The sequence below is a fragment of the Mus caroli genome, chromosome 9 (assembly GCF_900094665.2).
Source record: "Mus caroli chromosome 9, CAROLI_EIJ_v1.1, whole genome shotgun sequence".
NCBI classification, from domain to species: Eukaryota; Metazoa; Chordata; class Mammalia; order Rodentia; family Muridae; genus Mus; species Mus caroli.
The window spans coordinates 117,563,310-117,585,022 of record NC_034578.1 but is presented as its reverse complement, the minus strand read 5'-3'; the positions used below and the strand labels follow the sequence as shown (position 1 = coordinate 117,585,022).

General features: G+C 46.3%; 1 protein-coding gene across 3 annotated transcripts in view; it reads left to right on the top strand.

The window, feature by feature from the left end:
* Ano10 (anoctamin 10) overlaps positions 1–21,713 on the top strand; it is a 118,706-nt gene that overhangs the window by 76,783 nt on the left and 20,210 nt on the right. For all 3 annotated transcript variants that reach the window (XM_021172147.1, XM_029481494.1, XM_029481495.1), the window contains one exon: positions 14,087–14,203. In XM_021172147.1, coding sequence (XP_021027806.1) covers positions 14,087–14,203 — 117 coding nt within the window. The remainder of the gene's footprint in view (positions 1–14,086; positions 14,204–21,713) is intronic.

The window sequence follows — 21,713 nt, the reverse complement described above, 5'->3', positions numbered from 1 at the left end:
CTGGGTGAGAAAATTTAGGAAGTGGTGCATGGCCTGGGGACTGAAAGAATGCAGTTGTTACTCATGCATGGTGGTGGCTTTCTCAAGGACGGGGTAATAGGAGAATGCCAAGAAAGACCATGAATGAAACACAAGTAGGCATATTAAATCTCAAGGTGGTGGAAGGGAAAAGAAGACAGATCCAGCTGCAGGGAGGTGGGAAGACATTGGGGGGGGGGGCGCCCAGGGGAAATGTACACTGTGTTCTCCTCCCAAAATGTTTGTTCTCTACATAAAAAAATCAAGGATGCTGCTGCCAAAGGAGAAGTAGAGGTACGTGATGAGAGGAGACCGTGTGGTGTCAAGCATAACAGAATTTCATGGACAGGGAAGTGTGGCCCAGGACAGGTCACAGAAGCCTCCTCAGGGCCTGGGTTTCAGCATAGTGATGGGCATTGTGTTTCTGTCTTCAGCTGCTGCAGGCATATCCTTATCAATCAGAACGTGTAACTAGCCGCAGACTTTCGCGGTTTTATCAGATGCATTGAATGTCAGGAAACTGAGTCTCAGAGCAGACTGTATCTTATATGCACTTGAAGGCCCAGGGCCACCTGTCCCTTGCAGTGAAGGAACGATGAGGTTTCAGATCAAGTGTGGAGAAATCGAGATTCGGAAACAATATTTTCTTTCCTACCCATAGAATTTTAATTTTTGAAATCTTATCCTTGCCTCAAAATACAAGATATTTTGGGAAAGTAAGGAAGAAAAGTGTTTATACCTAATGTCCTTTTTAATTAGATGCAGTTTTGCTGGTGGTTAAACCTGATGTTGATGTTTCTGTAAATAGGTTTCCAACTGGGAAAAAGCTGAAGGTTTTTTTGTTTGTTTGTTTGTTTGTTTGGGTTGTTTTGTTTTGTTTTGTTTTGTTTGACTCCTTACAGGTCATCCCAGTGACATTATGTAAGCAAAGTCATTAATACTTCCTTCTAAAGACACTTAATGAAAATTGTTTTATAATCAGAGTATATTTATTTAGAAATGAAACCTTAAAATTCTCCAATCTTGACTTGCAGAATAATTTAAGTTAATTAACCTTCATTTTTTAAGAGCAAACTTATTTTTGCAAAAATAAGTATAGAAAAGATAGAGTTGCCGTGTGTTCTCCTCTCACACAGTTGCCCTGTTGTTTGCATCTTACATATGTGGTGTCTGCTTCAACACCAATGAACCCACTAACAGGTTATTATCAGCTAAGGTCCAGTCTACATTAGAATCCTTTGTGTGTGTGTGTGTGTGTGTGTGTGTGTGTGTGTGTATGCCAAATGTCCCCTAGATTTTGGCAGATTCAGAATGTCACATTCCTCCATGACAGCAGCATGGGAAAGCTTGTACAGCCTCCTTTCACCTATGTGAAAGGCTTTCTTTCAGTGGTTTTTAGTTTTGATATTCATAAATAAAGCTGCTATAAACTACAATTTAATTTGAAATGTGTGGTTACAGTAGATGCATCCCTTAGAATGAGAACCACCCACATCTGTTACCCCACCCCCACCATTGACTCATTGCTCATCATGCAGGAGAATATTTCTGTACGGCACCTGTTACCATCAAGTTCTTGGTTTCATGGAGCTTTCTAGTCTGATCTGGAAAGAGCCTGGGTTATGATTAAGATGTGTACACACAGGAAAAAAAAACCACATAAACCTACATGTGAATGCTTGTAAAAACTTTTGGATACTGTAGTTAATGAAGATTAATAGTGCTTACTGTGTTATGTGTTAACTATGAAATGATACCCACAAGCTACTGTTTTGAATGCCTGATCCGCAGCACATGGTATGATTTGGAGAAGGTTGTAGAAACTTTAGTAAGTGGTACCATGCTGGAGGAAGTAGTCTGGGTGGGGCTCCAGGGGTGTGTCCTCTGGCTGATGCTTGCTTCACTCTGCTTCTGAGCTTGCTGTGATGTGGCTTGAGCAGCTCCACCATGCTGGCCTACCATGAGCCCACCATGAAAATAAACACTTCCTCACTTCAATTGTCTATATCACAACAACAGAAAAGTAACTAAGAGAAAACTGGTTTTAGGCACTCATTTCTGTGAACTTGAGACGGTGTGATACTGAGACTGTGGGTCTAAGTCTGTTTTTCGGGAGGAATTGGGAGAATTTGGAAGAGCTTTGAGAAAGCCTGCAATCCCGAGAGCAGCTGAATAGGTGAATCCAGGGGGAGTCCAGACAGCCAGAATGAGGTGAGAGTGAGGACTGCAGGTAAGAGTGGGGACTGCAGCAGCCAGAATGAGTTGAGAGTGGGGACTGCAGAGAGACTGCAGCAAGTGCTTTGGCAGGGATTTCTCTGCACCATGCCCGTGTCCTGAAATGTTGTGGGAGATGAGTTGGAATGTAATGGACTAATTAATTTGGCAGAGGAAATTTCCCATCAGCACAGAAGTCAGGCTGTGGCATACATATTGCCAGCTGCTTTTAGTTGTACAATTTCCAGAACCCTAAAATCCTCCTCCTGTCTGCCTGTGTTCGAGCGTCAGTGCAGGTCCTCCATGCAGCCTCTGCCTCCTCAGTGTGCTCCATTAACTGTTCCTGAAGAAGAGCTTCCTATCTTCCAGAGCTCACAGCAGCAGGCCAGTGTCTGGATCAAAGATGGGCCCGTGGGCTAGCACTGAACCCCCACCCTGCGACATGATGGTGACCAGAGTAGTAGTGGAGTTATGGACCAAACTTGTGGAATAGATAGATCAGTTTGAACTGTTGAGATCTTCCTGCTGCCAGCACAGCCTGCTCTGCTTTAAAGCGCCACACAGTGTCTGCACATGTTGTTAAACCCAGTGCATACTATGGCCAAACAGAGAGCGGTTAACTCTTTTGTAAGAAAAGTAGCTTGTAGGTTGGGAGGACGTGTAGCTAAAGCTGAGATGTGACCTAAGAGTTTCGTTGAGCCTCCTTTAGCACAGGTGAGAACCAAGCTACCAATGCCATCTCTGGGATGAACCTGGAAGTATCTCTGTTTCTCCTTTGAGTGTCATGGTGTCATGTTGATGGGAAATCTAGGTTTCCTCTGCCTCCGACCCCAGTAATCCCGGCTATTTGGTGGTTGTGTGGCTCAGAGTCATCAAGAGAAGAGTTGAGTTTCACTGTACCCTTCTGTTTCCCCAAGATCTTTACTAGTTATAACAGGATGATAACTCACAGAGAATGAAGAGAATCCACTTTAAATGTTTGGTTTGATGGGTATGGCCATGGCCACAGGAAAATTTAGAGCATTTCATCACTCCAGGGGTTTCCCCTGCCCCTGACAGTCGGAACACAGGCTATCATTGTTGGGTGGTATGGTTTGGTTTGATTTGGTTTGATTTTTAAATGCTGTAGAATATGATCCCCTGTTCTACCATTCTTATCAATGGAATAACAGCACTTATAGCCTTTATCTTTGATTTTTTTTTTTACTTGTCATGAGGCTTTGGAAATCTATCAGTGTGACTGTGTTTATTCTAAATAGTCTATAACATTGTATGAACACATCACAATTTTCTTATTCATTCATCCCATATGGAATATCTCACATGTTCTGTCTCATGTCACCATAGACAAGGCTGCAGAGAATTTTCCTCTGTACAGTCCATCTCTTTACATCTGCATTTGAGTAGGCACTTCACAATACAATTGCCACCGTTATGGTAAATACACCTTCCACTCTGTGAGCACTTGCCAGACTGCTTCCCACAGTGCCTTTAGCATTTGCCATGTCCACCAGCAGTCAAGCGAGCCATAAGCTGCAAACATTGCCTAAATGTATTTGCTCATCATTTTCTTTTGCTTTGTTTGGCTTTCAGCCTTGTGTAGGTGTATACTGGTTCTACTTGTGGCTTTACCTTGTGGTTTTAGCTTACATAGTCTGGTGGCAAATGGTGTTGCATGTTTTTCTATATTCTCACTAGCATTTTATATGTTGTGAACACTGTTTTAAAACATTATTGCCACCTTAAACTCTTTTTCCATAATTGAGGTGTTAGAGTTTTGTCTGTTCCGTTAGCATGACCAGTGTCAAAGCAGATACTGCCGGTTTGTCCCCCAGTCTGTGGCAGGATATTCTTAATGACTTGATGCTATGTTTTCAAGATGAGGTTTTAATTGTTAGTAAACCTTAACTCATCATTCTGTGTGTAGTTAATTTTTTATTATGTCTTGTTTTAGAAATTTCTGATTACCCCACAGTCCCAAAAACTTGATCTTGTAGCCGCACAGTTGTGGTAGTCCTATTATAAGCCATTTCCTGTTAACTTTGCTTATAGCAGGGATGGGGGCTGGGGCGTTTTACCTGACTATTTNTCTGTCATGGTTGAAGACACCCTTTGTAGTCACTGATCCCTTGTCATGTTTTCTTCTAACCGTGTATGTGTGACACAATGATATAAATATCTTTTTGCTCTCTTTTAGGTTTTTATTTATTTTGTGTGTATGGTGTGTCTGTGTATTGTGTGCATACATGTCTGTAGAGGCCAGAAGAAGGTGTTGGATGCTTTGGACTGCAAGCTACAGTTGTTAGCCGTAGTGTGGTTGTGGGAACCAAACCTGAGTCCTCAAGGCCTGAGCGTAGGAGCTATGGTACCCCAGCCTGTGCTGTCCTGTGGTCAGGGGTCACTGTCCAGTTCGTGAGAGTGAGGCGGCTTTGCTAGCCTTCATCTCTGTCAGTTCCTACACAGCAGACTGCCCTGTACGCTGGGCAGTCTCTCCAGCCCCAACTGCAGAACTTTCTGACATATTCTACTATATTAGTCGGATTCTTACATTATTATTAATGTGGCCTTTGGTTTTCATATCAAAGGGTGTTAACCCTCACACACTCTGACTTTTTTCCCAATGGTTTTCCTAGTACAGATTCTCATAAATTTTAGAATTAATATGTCTACTTTTACTTCAAATACTTTTAGGACTGCATTGGCTCAGTAGTTCCATTTGGAGATGATTGACAAATCCAAAAAAAAAAAGTGCCTTTTTCCATAGGGCTCTCTTACCTCCACGGCAGTATTTTATAGATTTGACTTTGTTATAGTTGTGTATCTGTGCATGTGTGAGGAAAAAAAGGGGTGAGTATGCATGTGAGGAAGGGACAACGTTCAGGAGCCAATGCTCTCCTTCCACAGTGAGATGTGGGGCTCTCGCTCAAGTGGCCAGGCTGGCATGGCAGTGTGGCAAGCACCTTTGCCCACTCAGTCGTTTCTTTGGCTATATAGTTTTTTCTATAGTATTTGTACTAAATTCAGCAGTCTTTCTCATAGATGAGTATGTATTGATTTTCTATTTTAATTGTTTGGCAGAAGATTTTATTTTTGTGTTGACTCTGTATTCCCAACTCTTCTGGCTCTGCCTGTCAGCAATAGTAGTGTGGCCTCTATGGGGTGAAGCACAGATATCGCATGCACGCAGCCTCGCCATCTGTAGATCTCTAGAGCTTTCCTCCGCTTGACTGGCTGCACTGGCTAGAGCTTCTACTGGAATGTTGGTGCTTTGTTCCTGGTTGTCAAGGAAAAGCAGTAGGTGTTTTACCATTTGTCCATGACACTCAGCTGTGAAGGGCTTGTTATTAGTGGTGGTGGTTTCTGTGTATTGGTATATATTTTATGTATGTATTTGTGGGTACACTTTCCTGTGTGTGCATGTGTGTCTGTGGGTGCCCCCTCCTGTGTGTGTGCATGTGTGTCTTTGGGTGCACTCTCCTGTGTGTGTGCATGTGTGCCTGTGGGTACACTTTCCTGTGTGTGCATGTATGTCTGTGGGTGCACCCTTCTCTGTGTGTGAATGTGGAGGCCAAAAGTCAACCCAAAGAACTCTTTCTCCTTCATTCTCTATCTTGGTCTTGGAGGCAAGCCCAGGCTTTCTCCTGCACCTTAGGTGTTGGAGTTACAGATATGCATAGCCATGGGGTGCTGGGGATCTGAACATGTCCACACAGCAATTTCTTTCTCTACTGAGCCATCTCCCCAGGTCCTCTAGCTTCTCATCTTTCCCCTGACACTAAGCTACATCCCCACAACTAGATGTGCTGTTTAAACTGAAAATATTTCCTTCTGTTTGTAGTTTGCTGAGGGTTTCCATAATGAGTGAGTATTCCATGTCAAAACTCTTCTGCATATATGGATGTAATATGTCATTTGTCTCCTGAGAACAATGTGTTGTGTGACATCAGCTTTCTCCTGTAAAACCAGCTTTGCATTCCTGGAATACATGTTACTTGGCTTACAGTATATTTCAGTTGCTTTCAGGAGACACATCTGCAGAGTGTTAGTAATAGTTTCCATTGTATGGGATCTCTGGGTGAGGACTGCAGGTCAGCATGGTCAGAATTTAGGGGATTTCAGTCTCACATAAATAACAAGGAGCACAGGTGGCAGGCATCGGTTATGTTTTTTATCTGGTACAGGTAGCAGGCTCGGAACAATGGATGCATTCCATCCTTCTCCCATGTGCTCCTTCTCCTGACTTTCCACTGTGGCCATCAGGGTTTCAGATGTTAGACCTCTGAATCCATAAGGCTGTTTGCTTAATTTATGGCACTGAGCTCCTTGAAGAGTGAGATGATCTTGTGGCTCACAGAAAATATACATCTATTTATGGTGAAACACACACTCTGCTGGACATGTGATGAACATGGAGAAACATACATCTGTCCCACAGTTAGACATGTGCACACTCCTGCAGTAAGAGGGCTCATCTGAACTAACTCAGACATCATGGTATGTTATAGACAGCTCTGAGCAAGACTTACAAGTAACAAATACTAGAAAGCCTTGGCTCTTCTGTTTCATTCACAAGAATGCTGTATTTACTCCCCGGTAGACAGCCACCACCTCAGGTATGCTGACCCCGCTGGCCCTGCTCCTCTATCCATGGTGTGGGCATCTTTGCCTGGTTCTCATTCATTCTCTCTTCCTTTGTGGGCACCCATGTTAGTGCATGCAGTGTGCATCCTTTCTCTCTAGGGAAGGTTGGGTATCTACTGTCAAGGCTTGAGGCTCTGAATGGCTCGTTCTTCTTCACTCAGTATCAAGTTTATCATGTGTACAGTGTCCTCTGTAGATCGGATTTGTTGATTCTTTGGGTTGTGCATTTCCATCTTAGTGCAGCACGGTTTCCACTATTTTGCATCTGGGCACAGGCTTGTGCACTCCTTGTGGCTGTGAGCAGAGACGCTTACAGTGAGCAGACGTCTAGCATCTTCAAGGTAAACCTCTGTGTGCTTTAAAGCTTTTGGAGCCTTAAAATACCCATGCTTTATCTAAAAGATCGCATTCAGAAGTGTGGTAGAAATTGCCATTAATTATAAAGCCCAGCACCTGTGAGTCTATTTTTATACTGTCCTTTTCCTTTTCTACTAATGACTCTGCAGGTGTGGGTGGCTTCTTGCACCTGCTGAGCGCCAGGTTGCCAGGGAGAGAGCCAGCTAAGGTATCTGAAGAGCAAGCAAAGTGATGCACATCCATTTCTATTTAAAGAAATTTGTTACTTCAGCATATAGCAGGCATTTAAGTGGTTTAAAAAGTTAACCCCACCCCTTTGCTTTCCCTCGTCCATGTGCCACGAGTTAGCACCCTGTGCTCCAAGCTATCCTGAGAACAGCAGTGCCCAAAAGACAGTGGAGAGCGCACAGTCCCTGTGTGCTGCCGGGCATTGTAATTCCTGAGTCTTTTTCACTTTTGTGTCAGGACCTAAGATCAGTATGGGATACAAAAAAGTGAATAAATAAACATCTGTGAGGCAGATACCCACTGTTAGCCTGAGACTTTCACAGGGTGGGCTTAGGAAATGGCTCAGTCGGTAAAGTGGGTAAAGTGCTTGCCTCATGTACTGGCTAGTTTTGTGTCAACTTGACACAGCTGGAGTTATCACAGAAAAAGGAGCTTCAGTTGAGGAAATGCCTCCATGAGATCCAACTGTAAGACATTTTCTCAATTAGTGATCAAGGGGGAAAGACCCCTTGTGGACGGGACCATCTCTGGGCTGGTAATCTTGGTTCTATAAGAGAGCAGGCTGAGGAAGCCAGGGAAAGCAAGCCAGTAAGAAACATCCCTTCATGGCCTCTGCATCAGCTCCTGCTCCCTGACCTGCCTGAGTTCCAGTCCTGACTTCCTTGGTGATGAACAGCAGTATGGAAGTGTAAGCCGAATAAAACCTTTCCTCTCCAACTTGTTTCTTGGTCATGATGTTTGTGCAGGAATAGAAACCCTGACTAAGACACCTTATAAGCTTAAGGATCTGAATGCAAACCCTGTAGCACATGTGGAAAAGCCAGGTGTGCACATTTAATGCCAGCAGGGGGGAGGTAGAGATGGGGAAAGCCTTGGGGCTCCCTTGTCAGCCAGCGTCACCTACTTGGCAAGCTCCAGGCCAGTGAGCTATACAGCTCAAAAAAGAAAGGTAGACAGAGTCTGAGAAAGACACTGAGGTTATCTTTCACATGTACATACACAGAAACACATGCACACAAACAAACATGCACATGAGCACACACATGTGCACACACACACAAGCAAGTTCACACATCCACTTCCTTACACAGAAATTCATAAGGAGGTTTTTCACCTCATTTTCTTGGAGTACTTGGGGTCAAATCCAGGGTTTCAAGCATGTTGAGCAAGCACCCTGAGCTATGTCCCTGGCCCACCATCTTTGATTATCTGTAAACACACATGGCCTGATGTTTAGGTTGCAATTGAAGGACGCAAGCATTCATTCCAATACTATTTTACTTCAGAAAGATAAATGATAGGCAAACTGCTGTCACTAACATGCCGAGGCCCAAACTGAGCTGAAGGTAGGCAGGGGTTGGATTTGACAAGACAGCTGACACAGTGATCTCACAGATGACTACATGTATATCTCACCATACACCATGCAGAAATGACAGACACACGAGGAAAAGAAGATTCATAGATTTGCAGTGTCTTGTGGGAATGTCTGAGCGTCGGTGCTGTGGTACCCCAGCCTGTGCTTTCCTGTGGTCAGTGGTCACTGTCCACTTGGTGAGAGTGAGGAGCCTTTGGAAGCCTTCATCTCTGGAAGCAGACATGCAGATGTGCTGTGTGTGACAGGTTGCCACCTCTGCATCTCCCTGCATGCTCCCCTGAGCTTCCAGGCTTTGGGTCATGTCCTGAGAGCGAAGGGGGACAATGTCCCAAGAAAGGGAGCCTGGTAAAGGGGGGGATGCAGGAGTCATGGGCCACACACGGCCTTGTTAGTGTATGTTGGCCCATACTACCCAGAAACAAGGAAGGAGAAGAAATGCCATGTGTTGCCCCATCTGTGCACTGGAGATTTGGTGCGACAAGTTATCCTCAACAGATTTGCTGGACCAATAGGCTTTGTGGCTACAGCTTGTAAATGAGAAAGAAAAAAAAAAAACTAGAGAGAAATCAAAGTAGGAGTTAGGTGGTCACAGAACCATCCTGGGATACAGGGGTGCCACCACCTATGAACAGAGCCTGCCACTAGGGCTCAGACTGCAGCCCTGCTGACCCCACAGAAGGGAGTCCTACCATTGCACTGTCAAGACCTTCTTAGCATCCAGAGCCTTCTGGTGCTCACTGTCCCTGTGGATCTTTTAATGGAAGCAGTATAGGTTTAAAGGAAGAGACGGGCCAGCTAGCCTGGGCTATCCTACACTGCTTCCTGCAAAATTCATCAGCCAGGTCTCCTGAAACTCCCCTCCTTACATTGTATGCTACTCGGCTTTTTGTCAATGTAACAAACCACTGGAGATCAAAGATTTATTCTGAATCAGAGGTTTAGAGATCTCTGGCCATGGTCAAATGGCCCTGCTGCTACAGGACAGTGGTGCCCACTATGGTGGCAGGTGTGTGGAGATTTGCTCACCTATCTTCCAATTACCTCCAAGTAATGCCAAACTGGGAAGAGCCTTCAGCCCATGGGCCTTACGGGATGCACAGAGTCCAGGCTTTAACAGCATTCTGAGTCAGGCAAAGAGCCAGCCTTTGGGTCTTTTCCTTGCTGTGGAGCTGCTCATTCGTGGGGCCCAGCAGCACCCCAGCGCCCTGTGACTGACATTTTGGGGATTCAATTAAAAGTAAATGACATCTGTTCAGTGAGCAGAAAGCATGGTCTTCGTGTTTGCTTTGCATCCAATCCAGCCCTTGCAGAGCATCCCAGCGCAGTTACTTGATTCCTTTTAACTTGTCAAATGACCAGACGACGGTTGAAAACACAAAGCGTGTGCCAAGTGAAACAATCTTCCTACCCATCCCCCAGCAGCTGGCCTGGAAGCTGCTTTGAGCCTGAGGTGTGGGTCTGGGCAGACACCAGCTTTACCCTGCTTAGGAAGAGCTCTGAACTAGCACAGCTCTGCCAAAGCCTGAAGGACTTTCTCATCCCAGGGATGGGTGGGATGCTCTAGGTCCCAGGATCTTTAAACTAGCCTCTTCTCTCCTTTATTCTGATTGATATTTTCCACCTAAGCAGTTGTTGAATGAGCTGTGGGGGCAGAGAGAGCAGGAGAGGGCTTCTGATGTTTGATGGTAGCTCACTGTTGGCTCTCCTAACCATTTCTGCACGTTTTTCTCCTGGGATGTCTTTATTTCATCATTCTGCTAACCTTTCATGCCCAGATCCTCACTCAAGACCGGCTTCTTGTCAGAAATAGTACAAACAGCTGTGCAGAGGCCCAGGGCACTTGAGATGGCAGGGAGTCCCTGTCTCTGTCTGTGTGCCTGTTTGGTGTGTCAAGAGCAGAGAGCTTGAAGAGCACTGTGTGTTGGGTCACCAGAGCTGCCCTGCCCTCTATCTCTTATCCCCTCTGCCCACTGCCTCCCACCTCTTACCCCCTCTCTCTTATGTTCCCCCTGCCCCCTGCCCTGCCCTCTGGTCCCTGCCCTGCCCCCTGGCCCTTATGCCCTGCCCTTTGCCCCTACCCTGCTTTCTCTGGGGAGGTGTGAACAAATGCCTTTTCACTCACAGGAGATGGGACACCAGCGAGAGGAACAGTTCCACCCATGTCTTTAGATGAGCCTGAGAGTTTATGGGGTAACTTACAGGAGCATAAGCAGGGAATGATGACAGGAGTTTGGATGGAGGAGTACAGAGGAGTGGAATTTCAAAGATAAAAGCCAGGGCTGGAGAGACAGCCCAGCAGTTAAGAGCACTGGCTGCTCTTGCAGGGGATCTGGGTTCATTCAGTTCTCACGTGGGGCCTCACGACTATCTGAAAATTCTAGTTTCAGGGCATTCAGCACCCTCTACTGACCTCTGAGGGCAGGCCCTTTATGGTGTACATACACTTATACAGGCAAAAACATTTATACATATAAAATAAATCTAAAGAATTTAAAATATAAAAAGAACTACAAAATATTACCAATGGGTAAAGAGAGAGCGACAAGTGGAAACTCGCTGTTGCTGCTGATGCTATGTTCGAGCCCTTCCCGTGAGTTGTTATAAATGAGCATTTGTGCAGCACATTTTCTACTGATCAGAGGGTTCTTATTTTTCTGAGAAGTTTCTTTTGTTGGATTGAGGCTGCTGCACACATAGCTAGCCCTGTAGGAGTCAACTTCCCTTCTCAGGATCCCAGGAATTCAGTTCTGATTTTCACTTTGTTTCAGCAGCCAAGGGGCTGGGCATAGGCTGCTGGGAAACACACCAGGATGTTCTAGTTTTCACAGAATAGAATGGCTCCACTCCCTGTGCACCGAACTGGAGGCTCTCAAGGCTTCCCATCCCTGCAGTGACCAGCACGACCTGCTAGCCAGTGGTCCTTTCCACAGAGATCACTGCCCCAGAGGTGTTGAACTCAGAGCTGATTTCCTATGGCCACTGTCTTTCTGCCCCCACCCGCCGTAACCACTGCAGAAAGCAGACCGTTGTGTTGAACACATGTCCTGTGTGTTAGTTTTAGATTTTCCACCTGATCCCCCCCCCCCCCCCCGCACACCTTTTCTTCTCTATTTCCTTTCTCTATTATATAATTTTATCAGTTTTACTTTTAAGAAAATGTTTCTGGAGTCTGGTGTGGTGCAGTCACCACAACCCTTGAGACTTGGCAGCAGGAGGTTCCTGAATTTGAGGCCAGTCTGGCTGTGTAATAAAACCTCGTCTCTAAAAATAAAGCAACAAACTTAAGAACAAGGGATTCTGCTGATGAAAAATGGCAGTCATGGCGCACAAAGTGCTTCCTTCCCCTGGGCCGGTTCCTTCCACCCTTCTCCTCAAATGTGTGCCCTGCTCCTTAGCAGCTTTCCTTGTCAGTAGACAAGTCGGTAGACAAGACAGTATCTGTGGTGCTAGTGTTGGGAATCAAGTGGGGCTAGAGGCTGTTAGCCAAGCAGCAGTGCAGCCAGGTTACCACAGTCCAGGGCTCTTCCTTCTGGAGTCCAGCTTCTCTGAGCTGTAAGTTGTTTTCTGGGCAAATGGAGAGTCTTGACCAGGTAAGGCAAGGTGCTTGGCAGAGAATAATCCTGTTTGTTGTTTGTTTGTTTGTTTGTTTTTTGAGACAGGATTTTTCTGTGTAGCCCTGGCTTTGTCCCTTATAAAAGGCGTGTGTGCTGACAAGGCTAAAGATGCGGGCAGGCTGCTGTCCCTTCCAGATGCTCTGCACCTGAGGGAAGCCAGGCCTGAGGAACTTTGTTTTGTTTTGTTACTTAAACCCATTCCTGCCAAGACTCCAGGGGGCACAAACAAAGGTGCAGGTTTGTTAGGTGAGAACGGGTGGGGGTAGGGGTGGTGGCTCCAGCAGCAAACTGTAGAAGGTTCCTTTTCATACACTCGGTTGTCTCTCAGGTAACACTAAGGATGAGGTTTTCTTCTCCTTATCACTAACAGGATAATGGTACAGCCCAGCTCCTTCTCACTGCTGGTTTATCCTTTGTAGGTGACATCCAGGGTCTTAACTCACATACAGCACATGAGAACATCTGACCAGGGCTGTTTTAGCTTTTGTTTGCCTAAGCATCTGCCAGTGCTTCCCAAGGTCAAGGCCATTACATACTCCAAAATCGGGTCGCTCCAGATCACTGTTAATGTGAGCCTGACTGGGAGCTGCTAATTTCTAGGTCTTCATGCTCAAATCTAGCACAATGCTGACTTCTGTGCCCTACCCCCTTCTCCCACTCCTGTGCTCTTCCCCCTTCTCCCAGGAGACATTGTTTATTTCTCCTCTAAAGAAACATTTTATTTCCCTCCAGCTATCTTTATTCCTGCCAACAGTAGTGTAACTTAAGTTGTTTGTTTCTCTTTAGCTTCCTTACCACCTTCTAATTTTTCTTAACCTTTAAAGATTTCCACCTTTTGATGTCCTCTGTTACTCACACTCTCCCCTGCCCCATGTTTGTTCTTTGGTGGTTCAGATATCTGAGGATGTTGAGCCTCTTCGTAAGACCCCAGACAACCATGGGTTTGGAGAAAGTCTTTTGGTTGGGGCTGTGCCTCTATGGGATTCAGTAGAGGCAATGCTCTCTGCCTGATCGTAAATCTCATGTCATATTATGCGGCATTGAAGATGCTAGAGAAGAAGGGAGTGACCCTCAGTTGCTAAGCGTAGTCTGAAAGGGTACAAGGAGTTTGTGTCCTTAACTGCTGTGTGTGGAGAGAGCAGTGCCAGGCTCAGGCAATCAGTGTTTAACAATGGTCATGTCATGAAAGAAGCCACACCAGACACCTCTGTAGAGGTGTAGAGACTCTGAGCAGTTACGCTGGCTATGACTCCAGCTGTGCTACAGTTGGGTGGTGGTGGGCAGAGAATGGAGATGATAAAGAATGCTGGGGTACCAGGCATATTGCTCACCAATGCACAGGTCAAACATTTTGTGGAAGACCTTGGAACAAGCTTTACTTTTCTACAAAGCACCAAGAGTGCACATGGTATCAGTTTATAACAAGAACTTATTTTCAAATAATAAAACAAAATCAGCCAGTAATGGTTTTGATGCACCATACCAATTCCTGGCCTGATTAGCCTATGATATGTCAGAGGCCACTATCTCAGTAGCCCCTAAAGTTAATAGAAAGAGTCCAGCATCCTTTAGGATCTAACTTCTCTGCTGGCAACAGGTGGGTGAAACTCTCAACATGAGGTCTTTCTCTTTGCAGCATGCACTCTTGGCTCTGAAGTTCATACTTGCATTTGCCATCCCTGATAAACCACGGCATATCCAGCAGAAACTGGCCAGATTGGAATTCGAATCTTTGGAGGCACTCAAGCAACAGGTAAGAGCAGTGTGCCTGGAGACACTGCTGGACTATATTCCTCTAGCACAGGAGCCAAGTCACTGTGTCTCCTTTAGCATGGATTTCTCAGTTAAATGAATACAAAGGAGACTGGTGGAGGATGAGATAGCACAACCCAGATCTATAATGTCACCAAGGGTGAGGCTAAGCAAGTAGAATAGCTAAGCAATGGGAAATGATAAATACAGGTTTCTAAGAATCACTGCAGAGTTGCCCCCACCATTTTCTAACCATGCCTTATATAGAAGCACTGGGGAGGAGAGGCCAGTGAATAGGATTCCAAATAGTCTCTTACAGAGAGACTGAAAGCCTGTGGGCAAAGCCTTAAAGAGTGCTGTGAAGATTGTTTCCTTGTTCTACCAGATGAAAGAGAAGGGAGACGGGGGGGGGGGGGGGGGGGGGGCGCGATGAGAATGAATGAGAATGAATAGGGGGAGAGCTTACCCTCAGTGGGATTCACCATTGGTGATTTTCTGCCTGTGAGGAGAACAACTAGAAGTCAGCGAGTTTCTAGATGTTCAGAGTGGTTACCTCTATGTGTCAATTTAAGCAACAACACAATGGAGGCAGTGGATTGGGCAGTGTCTTCTTGGGGACCAACTTCAGGTCCAACACCCCCTGCACCACACAGTACTTAGGGAACTAGAGGGGAAACATGAGAAGAATCCACCCTAGCTGACCCTCTAAGAAGTAAGGGTTCTCAGGGCAGTGTTACAGATGGAGACCTCCCCCATGTTAGGAGAGAACTGTGGTTGGATGTGGGGGTTCAACCCAGAAGAGGAGACAAGAGAACCTGTTCTCCAGTCAGCTGGTCTCACTGTACCATGGTAGGTGGCAAGACTCAGTTTTGGGGTTTGCTAGAGAAATAGGTCCTGAGCCTTGGTCAAACTCCTAGTGCTCCACAGTGAAACAGCCCTGTGGTGGAGAGTATAGCTCAGAGAACTAAAACAGTCACATACTAAAAGAGGCAGACATACCATGTCTGCAGACAGAGGGGGTTACACACTTAAAGTCCATACAGTAGTTACTGTCATGGCAGGTGGTTATCTGTGAGCTTTAGGCCTTTCTGGACTATATATGAAGTTCTAAGGCAGCCAGGACTATAGCATAATGAACCCTCCGCCCAAAAAAAGGTAAGGAGGTGGGATATAAGTTCTATATTTATATTATATAAATCTATATTATAATGTTTTCTTTCATGCAAAAATAAGCAGTTTAAATATTATTGGAAAATTTTCAAATACAGAAAAATTATAACATAAAGTCTTTAGATGGTAACTTATTAACATAGCATGGATAATCTGCATGAAGAGTATTTTTAAGGTATCTTAGAATTAGAAAATTCTCTCTTGGGCTAGGGAGATGCTCAGTAGTTAAAGCATGAGGAACAGAGTTCAGACTCCAGAACCCACAGGCAACTGGCCTGCAATTCCAGCCTCAGAAAGCAGAGATAGGCATCTATCTGCAGAGCAAGCTGGCCATAGATGGATGGACTGTAGCAAGGGAGCATGGGCTGACTGGGAGGTCTTGCCTGCCTCAGTGAATAGGATAGAGGGTGATTCCCAACATTAGCTTTGGGCCTCTGCACATACCCACAATCATGTGCACAAACACACCCACACAGCCAGACCCACACATGCACATATACACATGTGCCCCCCACCTCACCTGAAAATAGAAAAAAGAAAAAGTATTTAGTCTTGGGGAAACTGTCTGTCAGTCAAATATGCAGGAACAAACATGGGGAAAGCTCAGCTCCTCCTCGCCCTTCCCACTGAGCCTCACTGCTGGAGAAGGAGATATCCTGGAAGGTCAGACCACCCTGCTTGTGCCTCTCCACACCTCAGCTGGCAAGTGCCTTTCCCAGGGCTTGTGTTTTCTGCCTTCTTTAGCTTGGTGTTCCACTCTGTCTTGTAACTAACTGTGGCCTCAACTCCCTGCTCTGCCCTTTGCCATAGAGAGAGAGGCTTCTGGTCACATGTTAAAGCCTCTTGTTGCCTTGCCTCCTCCTCTGTTCCCATCCCAGAGCCAGGCACAGTTGAGCTTAGGCAATCTCTGCCACCAAGCCTGTCAGGAGATGGCTTTGTACTCTGAATGGGGTTGGCCTTTTAACCAGCATACCATAAATCCTGACTTGGAGGCCTGAGTCTGGCCAGTGGGAGGCGCTCAGCACCCTCTGCTGAACCTCCCAGGGACAAACTGTTCTGCAGTGAACTTGGAAGGAAGTGCTAGAAGCAGAGCACGGTGGGAAAAGGGCATTCCTAAGCACATTGGCAAGCTAGATGTGTATAGAAGAGCAGGCAGGTAGACTCATTTGCTTTGCAAAGGGCGTTTGAAATTACTCAGCTCAATTGAGACCTTCAGGAAGAACTTGGGCGGATGCTTGTGTTTCTTTATAAATCAGCTTACTTGGTATCCAGTCATTTTTAAAAGATCCAATTAAATAGAAGGGACTATCCAAGAACCATTTGGTAACTGGAGTCTAGTACCCATCCAGAGAAGTCAGTAGCCACTTAGCTAGCTACTCCAGGCAGCCTAGCTGCTAAGTCCAGAGCATATATGTGAGCCAGGGAGCAAGGACAGAAGCCTAGAGCCTTCCAGAAAGATAGTAGCCACTGAAATCAGCTCAAAAAACAAGACAAGATGCCGGGCGTGGTGGCACACGCCTTTAATTCCAGCACTTGGGAGGCAGAGGCAGGCAGATTTCTGAGTTCCAGGCCAGCCTGGTCTACAAAGTGAGTTCCAGGACAGCCAGAGCTATACAGAGAAATCCTGTCTCGAAAAACCAAAAAGGGGCTGGTGAGATGGCTCAGTGGGTAAGAGCACCCGACTGCTCTTCTAGGTCCGGAGTTCAAATCCCAGCAACCACATGGTGGCTCACAACCATCCGTAACGAGATCTGGCGCCCTCTTCTGGAGTGTCTGAAGACAGCTACAATGTACTTACATATAATAAAATAAATCTTAAAAAAAAAAATACAGGATTGTTACCCAGAGGGTTGGTGCTCAGCACTCATCAGCCCTGCCTGTCTAGCTGGGATAGCACTCTGGGGAGAGAGCCTGGCCTCTGAGTCATCCCATCCCTCTTCTCCTGGGTCACACAGCTCATCTCAGAGCCTTGTGAAGCTGCTGGGTGAGTGGCTGTACCTATACCTACCTGTGTTATGCTGTGTTATGTTCTTCTTGTTATTCCATAGGGGTCAGGAGAGATGGTGTCTACCACACAGGCCATAAGGTCATGATGAGGATGTACTGGGACAGTGTGCAGAGGGGAGACAGGGATCTAAGTGGGAACAAGGACCTCCTTACTCCTGAGCACCTTGTATGACACCTGCGGCCACTTCTGGGTGGGGTCTCAGAGTTCTGATTGCCATGATCCACCACTCTGACTGTAAACAACTTGGGGAAGAAGTTTATTTCAGTTTACAACTCTCAGGTCATACTCCATTGCTAACAAAAGTCAAGTCAGGGGCCGTGGATGATTGTTGCCCACTGGCTTGTTGCTAAGGGCGACCCAGCCTGCTTTCTGTAGCACTCAGGACCAATAGCCCGGAGGTGGCACCATCCATATTGAGCTGGACCCGCCCTAAGTAATCATCAGCCATAAAGTGCACCACAGCTCTGCCCACAGGGCAACCTGGTGGGGCATTTTCTCATTTGAGGTTCCCTCTTCTCAGGTCACTGCAGGTTATGTCAGCCTGACGTAAAACTAGCCAACAGAGGCAAGAAGGATTGTGCCTTGGAAGCAACACCCCCTGTCTCCATGGTCCTCCACAGTTGGAAATTCTAGGTGTTGACTGTGGCAGCTGATGTATCCCAAGGAGAGTATGAGCTGCACATGAGTAAAAGCCCCCTCTCTCCCCCCCCACCCCCCAATGGGTGGCTCCCAGAGGCCTCTGCGTGGGATCTGTTAGCCATTCCTAGGCCATTTCTCCCACAGTAGCTTTGTCTCAGCTAAGGAATTAACCTTCTAGATTTTTCTGCCTTAGCTTCTTCAGTACATCCTTTGGGAGCCTGCACAGCCAGCATGGTAAACGTCCTCACAGGTGGCTGGAGAGACAGCTCAGTGGGTGAGAGGACTTGCTATGCTAGTGACCTGAATTCATATCCAAGTACCCACAGAAGCAAAAGACCCAATGTGGCCATGTCAGGCTGGTATTCCCAGCGCTGTGTGGGCATACTGGAGGCTCACTGAGGCTCACTGGCTGCCACCCTAGCTCCAGGTTCAATAGACTTGCTATGCTAGTGACCTGAATTCATATCCAAGTACCCACAGAAGCAAAAGACCCAGTGTGGCCATGTCAGGCTGGTATTCCCAGCGCTGTGGGCACACTGGAGGCTCACTGAGGCTCACTGGCTGCCACCCTAGCTCCAGGTTCAATGGGAAGCAGTGCAGTACCTACCTGAAGGAGGTCAGGTAGAGAGAAGTGATGATGGAGTAGGACGCTTGATGTCCCCTTCCACAGCCCCTAACTTCTGTGTAGAGAGTGGGGGATAGGGGAGAGGAAGGGAAGAGGAGATGTCTGCTCTGGCAGATGTTGGCTCCTGGCACCTCATTTATTCCTCTGCTGCTCTTTTCTCACTTGGGGTCTCCTGCCACTGTGAAATGGGGCCACTGTCCTTGGTCAGGCTTTTGTCTCCTCTGTGAGCTGTGAAGTTCTTAGGTCCAGGTAGTGTCCTACACAGTACAAAGCCTAGCATAAAGTAGTCTCTGGATAAATACCTCAGACTTTGTTGACTTGCACATAGCTCAGAAGCCAGTGTATTAAATAAATGACAAATGATGTCCTTGGACAAAGTGAGAGTCTTAAAATAGACACACAGGCAAAAATGGAGACAAGTCATGTGCCTTCCTGGGATCACTGGGGGAAGGAATGTGCTGGGGAGCCCTTCAGGCGGACCCCAGTCCTGGCTTGGTAAAACTCAGATTTTCTTCCACCATCAGTAATAAGGAAAGCTTACTAAGTCTGTAGTGTAACCGCAAAGTAAGCCAGGTAGAGCGCTTAGCCCTTGTGCTAAAACCTGGCAAATCCTGCCAGGCTGCCATTCACTCTGTATGTTCCATTCTCTCCAGAGAAGTCTTTAAAGAATGTGAGTCCTTCAAATGTAGCTGCAGCTCCTAAAGGTCTCGGACTGTGTTTGCTTTCCCCAGGGAGCAGTCTGTCAGTTGCCACTGACCTCATCTGTTTTCTAAACAAACTTTAAAATCTGTACATCTTAGTTTCCCCACCAGATGTAAGAAGCGTAGCAGAGGTGGAAAGCTTTGATACATGTGTTCTATGGTGGTAAAAAAGAAATCATTCAAGGAAAAGATGTACTGTTGGCATCATCGGTTGAGAGATGGTTTCCTGTAGCTGTTGAGCTTGGAGCTTCCTAGGGAAGAATTACTCCAGACATAGGCTGTGTTATGGTCAGAGGAGGGGCACTGAGTGACGAGCAGCGGGGTCAAGGCCGGGCCTGCATATGTTTTTAAAGCACCAACTGCTAGTCCTTGACTTGTGAATTCCCTCCACTCATTGTATCTGCATATTGAATGTAAGTAGCCACTACTGAGTGCTCGTCATGCATAGGACACACTTCATTGTTGGTGCAAACAAGGCTCTCAGTGTGCTGTCACCAGCTCACCATTCGGCTGCCTCAGCTGCCAAGGCCGGCTGGGGTTATAGACGGGCTCTGTTGAGACACACCCTGTGAAGAACACATTCTTAAACTTTTAATTGCTAAGATTGGGGATCCTTTAAAACAGAATAAGCTATGCTGTTTTTCCTACTGACTTCCATTGCCTGGGGGTCTCAGAGATCTGACACGTGCTACCATAGACAAGGGATTGTAACAAATGTCGTGGTTGCTAGACTAGGGAACATGGGGTTCTAGAGAAATCTCTAGGAACTGCACGTTTGCTCATCTCTTCCTCCCAAGATTAGAAAGCAGAACACAGGGAATGTTTGAATTCAATAATTATTTTAAATACCACCTAATTAATAGGAAATAATAATACTAATAATGGTTCTGAAACCTAAATAGCAATATTGTAATGCAAAATGAAAGCGCAGGTAATTAAAACTTCTCCCCAAAGATCTTCAGTTAGGCCCCTGTGCCCATGGGTCGACTCTGCCCGCAGGCATCGCTCCCTAAACTGTACTGTTCACACAGCAGTAGGTACTGGCAGTTGACTAAGGGAGGGTGTGTGGGTCAGATGCTGGGTTATTTGTGCAAGGACTCTGGGTCCCCAGAGCCAATCCTTCACTGACCCTGAGTCGCCTGGACTATATGTGATGGTTGAAGCTTAAGCATATGAAGTAGATCAAACATTATCTACAGTGCAGGAGTGGCAAGTGTTAAGAGCAGAAAAGCCCTGCTGCATGATCCTACTCAACCCCTGTGTTTACCGTGTAAGAACACGTCTGTCTGTGCTTGTCAGTTGCAAGAGGGACAGCGTTCTGTGCCTCCCAGCATTTATACCTTTGTAGAATCTCTGTGTCCCTGTGGTTCTGTGTACCCAGAACAATACTGCAGCCATGATGGCATGTCTCTTCTAGGCTAGGTTATAAAGACAAAGGCCTCTGGCTTTCTGGCTCCTGAATCACTGGCTCTTGGGAAGAGATTGCTGCCAGGTCATAAGGACACTCAGGTAGCAGCAGAGAGCCCCACATGACAAGGAACATGACCTGCTGCTAACACCCCTGAGCAGCTCAGATTCTCTGCACCAGGACTTGGCAACTTTTTCTCTGTAAAGAACAGATAGTAAACATTCCCAAATGTGTACTCTGCCACAGGTACTGTGTACAAGTACTGCCGTGTACTCCCTGTCATAAGTACTGAGCTCTGTAGACAGTTTGTCAACAGAAAAGAACGGCTCTGCTCCAAAAAACTTCACTTAGAAAGCAGATTGCAAGAGGATGTATTGAGCTGCAGTTCCTTCCTCAGCCTCAGGCCAGCTTGAAGGCTGCAGTCTGACTCCACTCTGAGGCTTCTCAGAAGCTCTGCTCCAACCAAAGCTGCCCAGCCACTTTGAAATTCCCTGACCCACCTTAAGTGTGAGATAGTGATTTGGTAAGCCACTGAATTTTGAAGGACTTGTTATGCACCAGCAATCCAGAAAAAGAGGCTAGTTGGGTGATCCAAGCCCCAAGTTTTGCCCAAGTTAGCTGTTGATGAAGCTGGACAGTGGGTAGACTGAGGTTCTTTCTCTTTGTAATTAACACAGAAAGGTTTGTCTAAAATCAAACACCCACCCCAGGCCTCTGGCTCTGAGGGCCTCTGTTCTTAGCTCCCTTCATAATTTTCATAAAGATTACATAAAGACATGCCATCATTGCTGCATTATCCGAATACACAGAACCAGAGACTCACAGTGGGCAGGGACCCCACAGAAGCATAAAAACCAAGAGTCACTGATGGGCTGCAGCTCAAAGATCTCAAGTCAGAAGCCAGCATAGGCAATTTAGCAAGATCCTATCTCAAGATGAAGTGATAAGGCTCTGTGAATC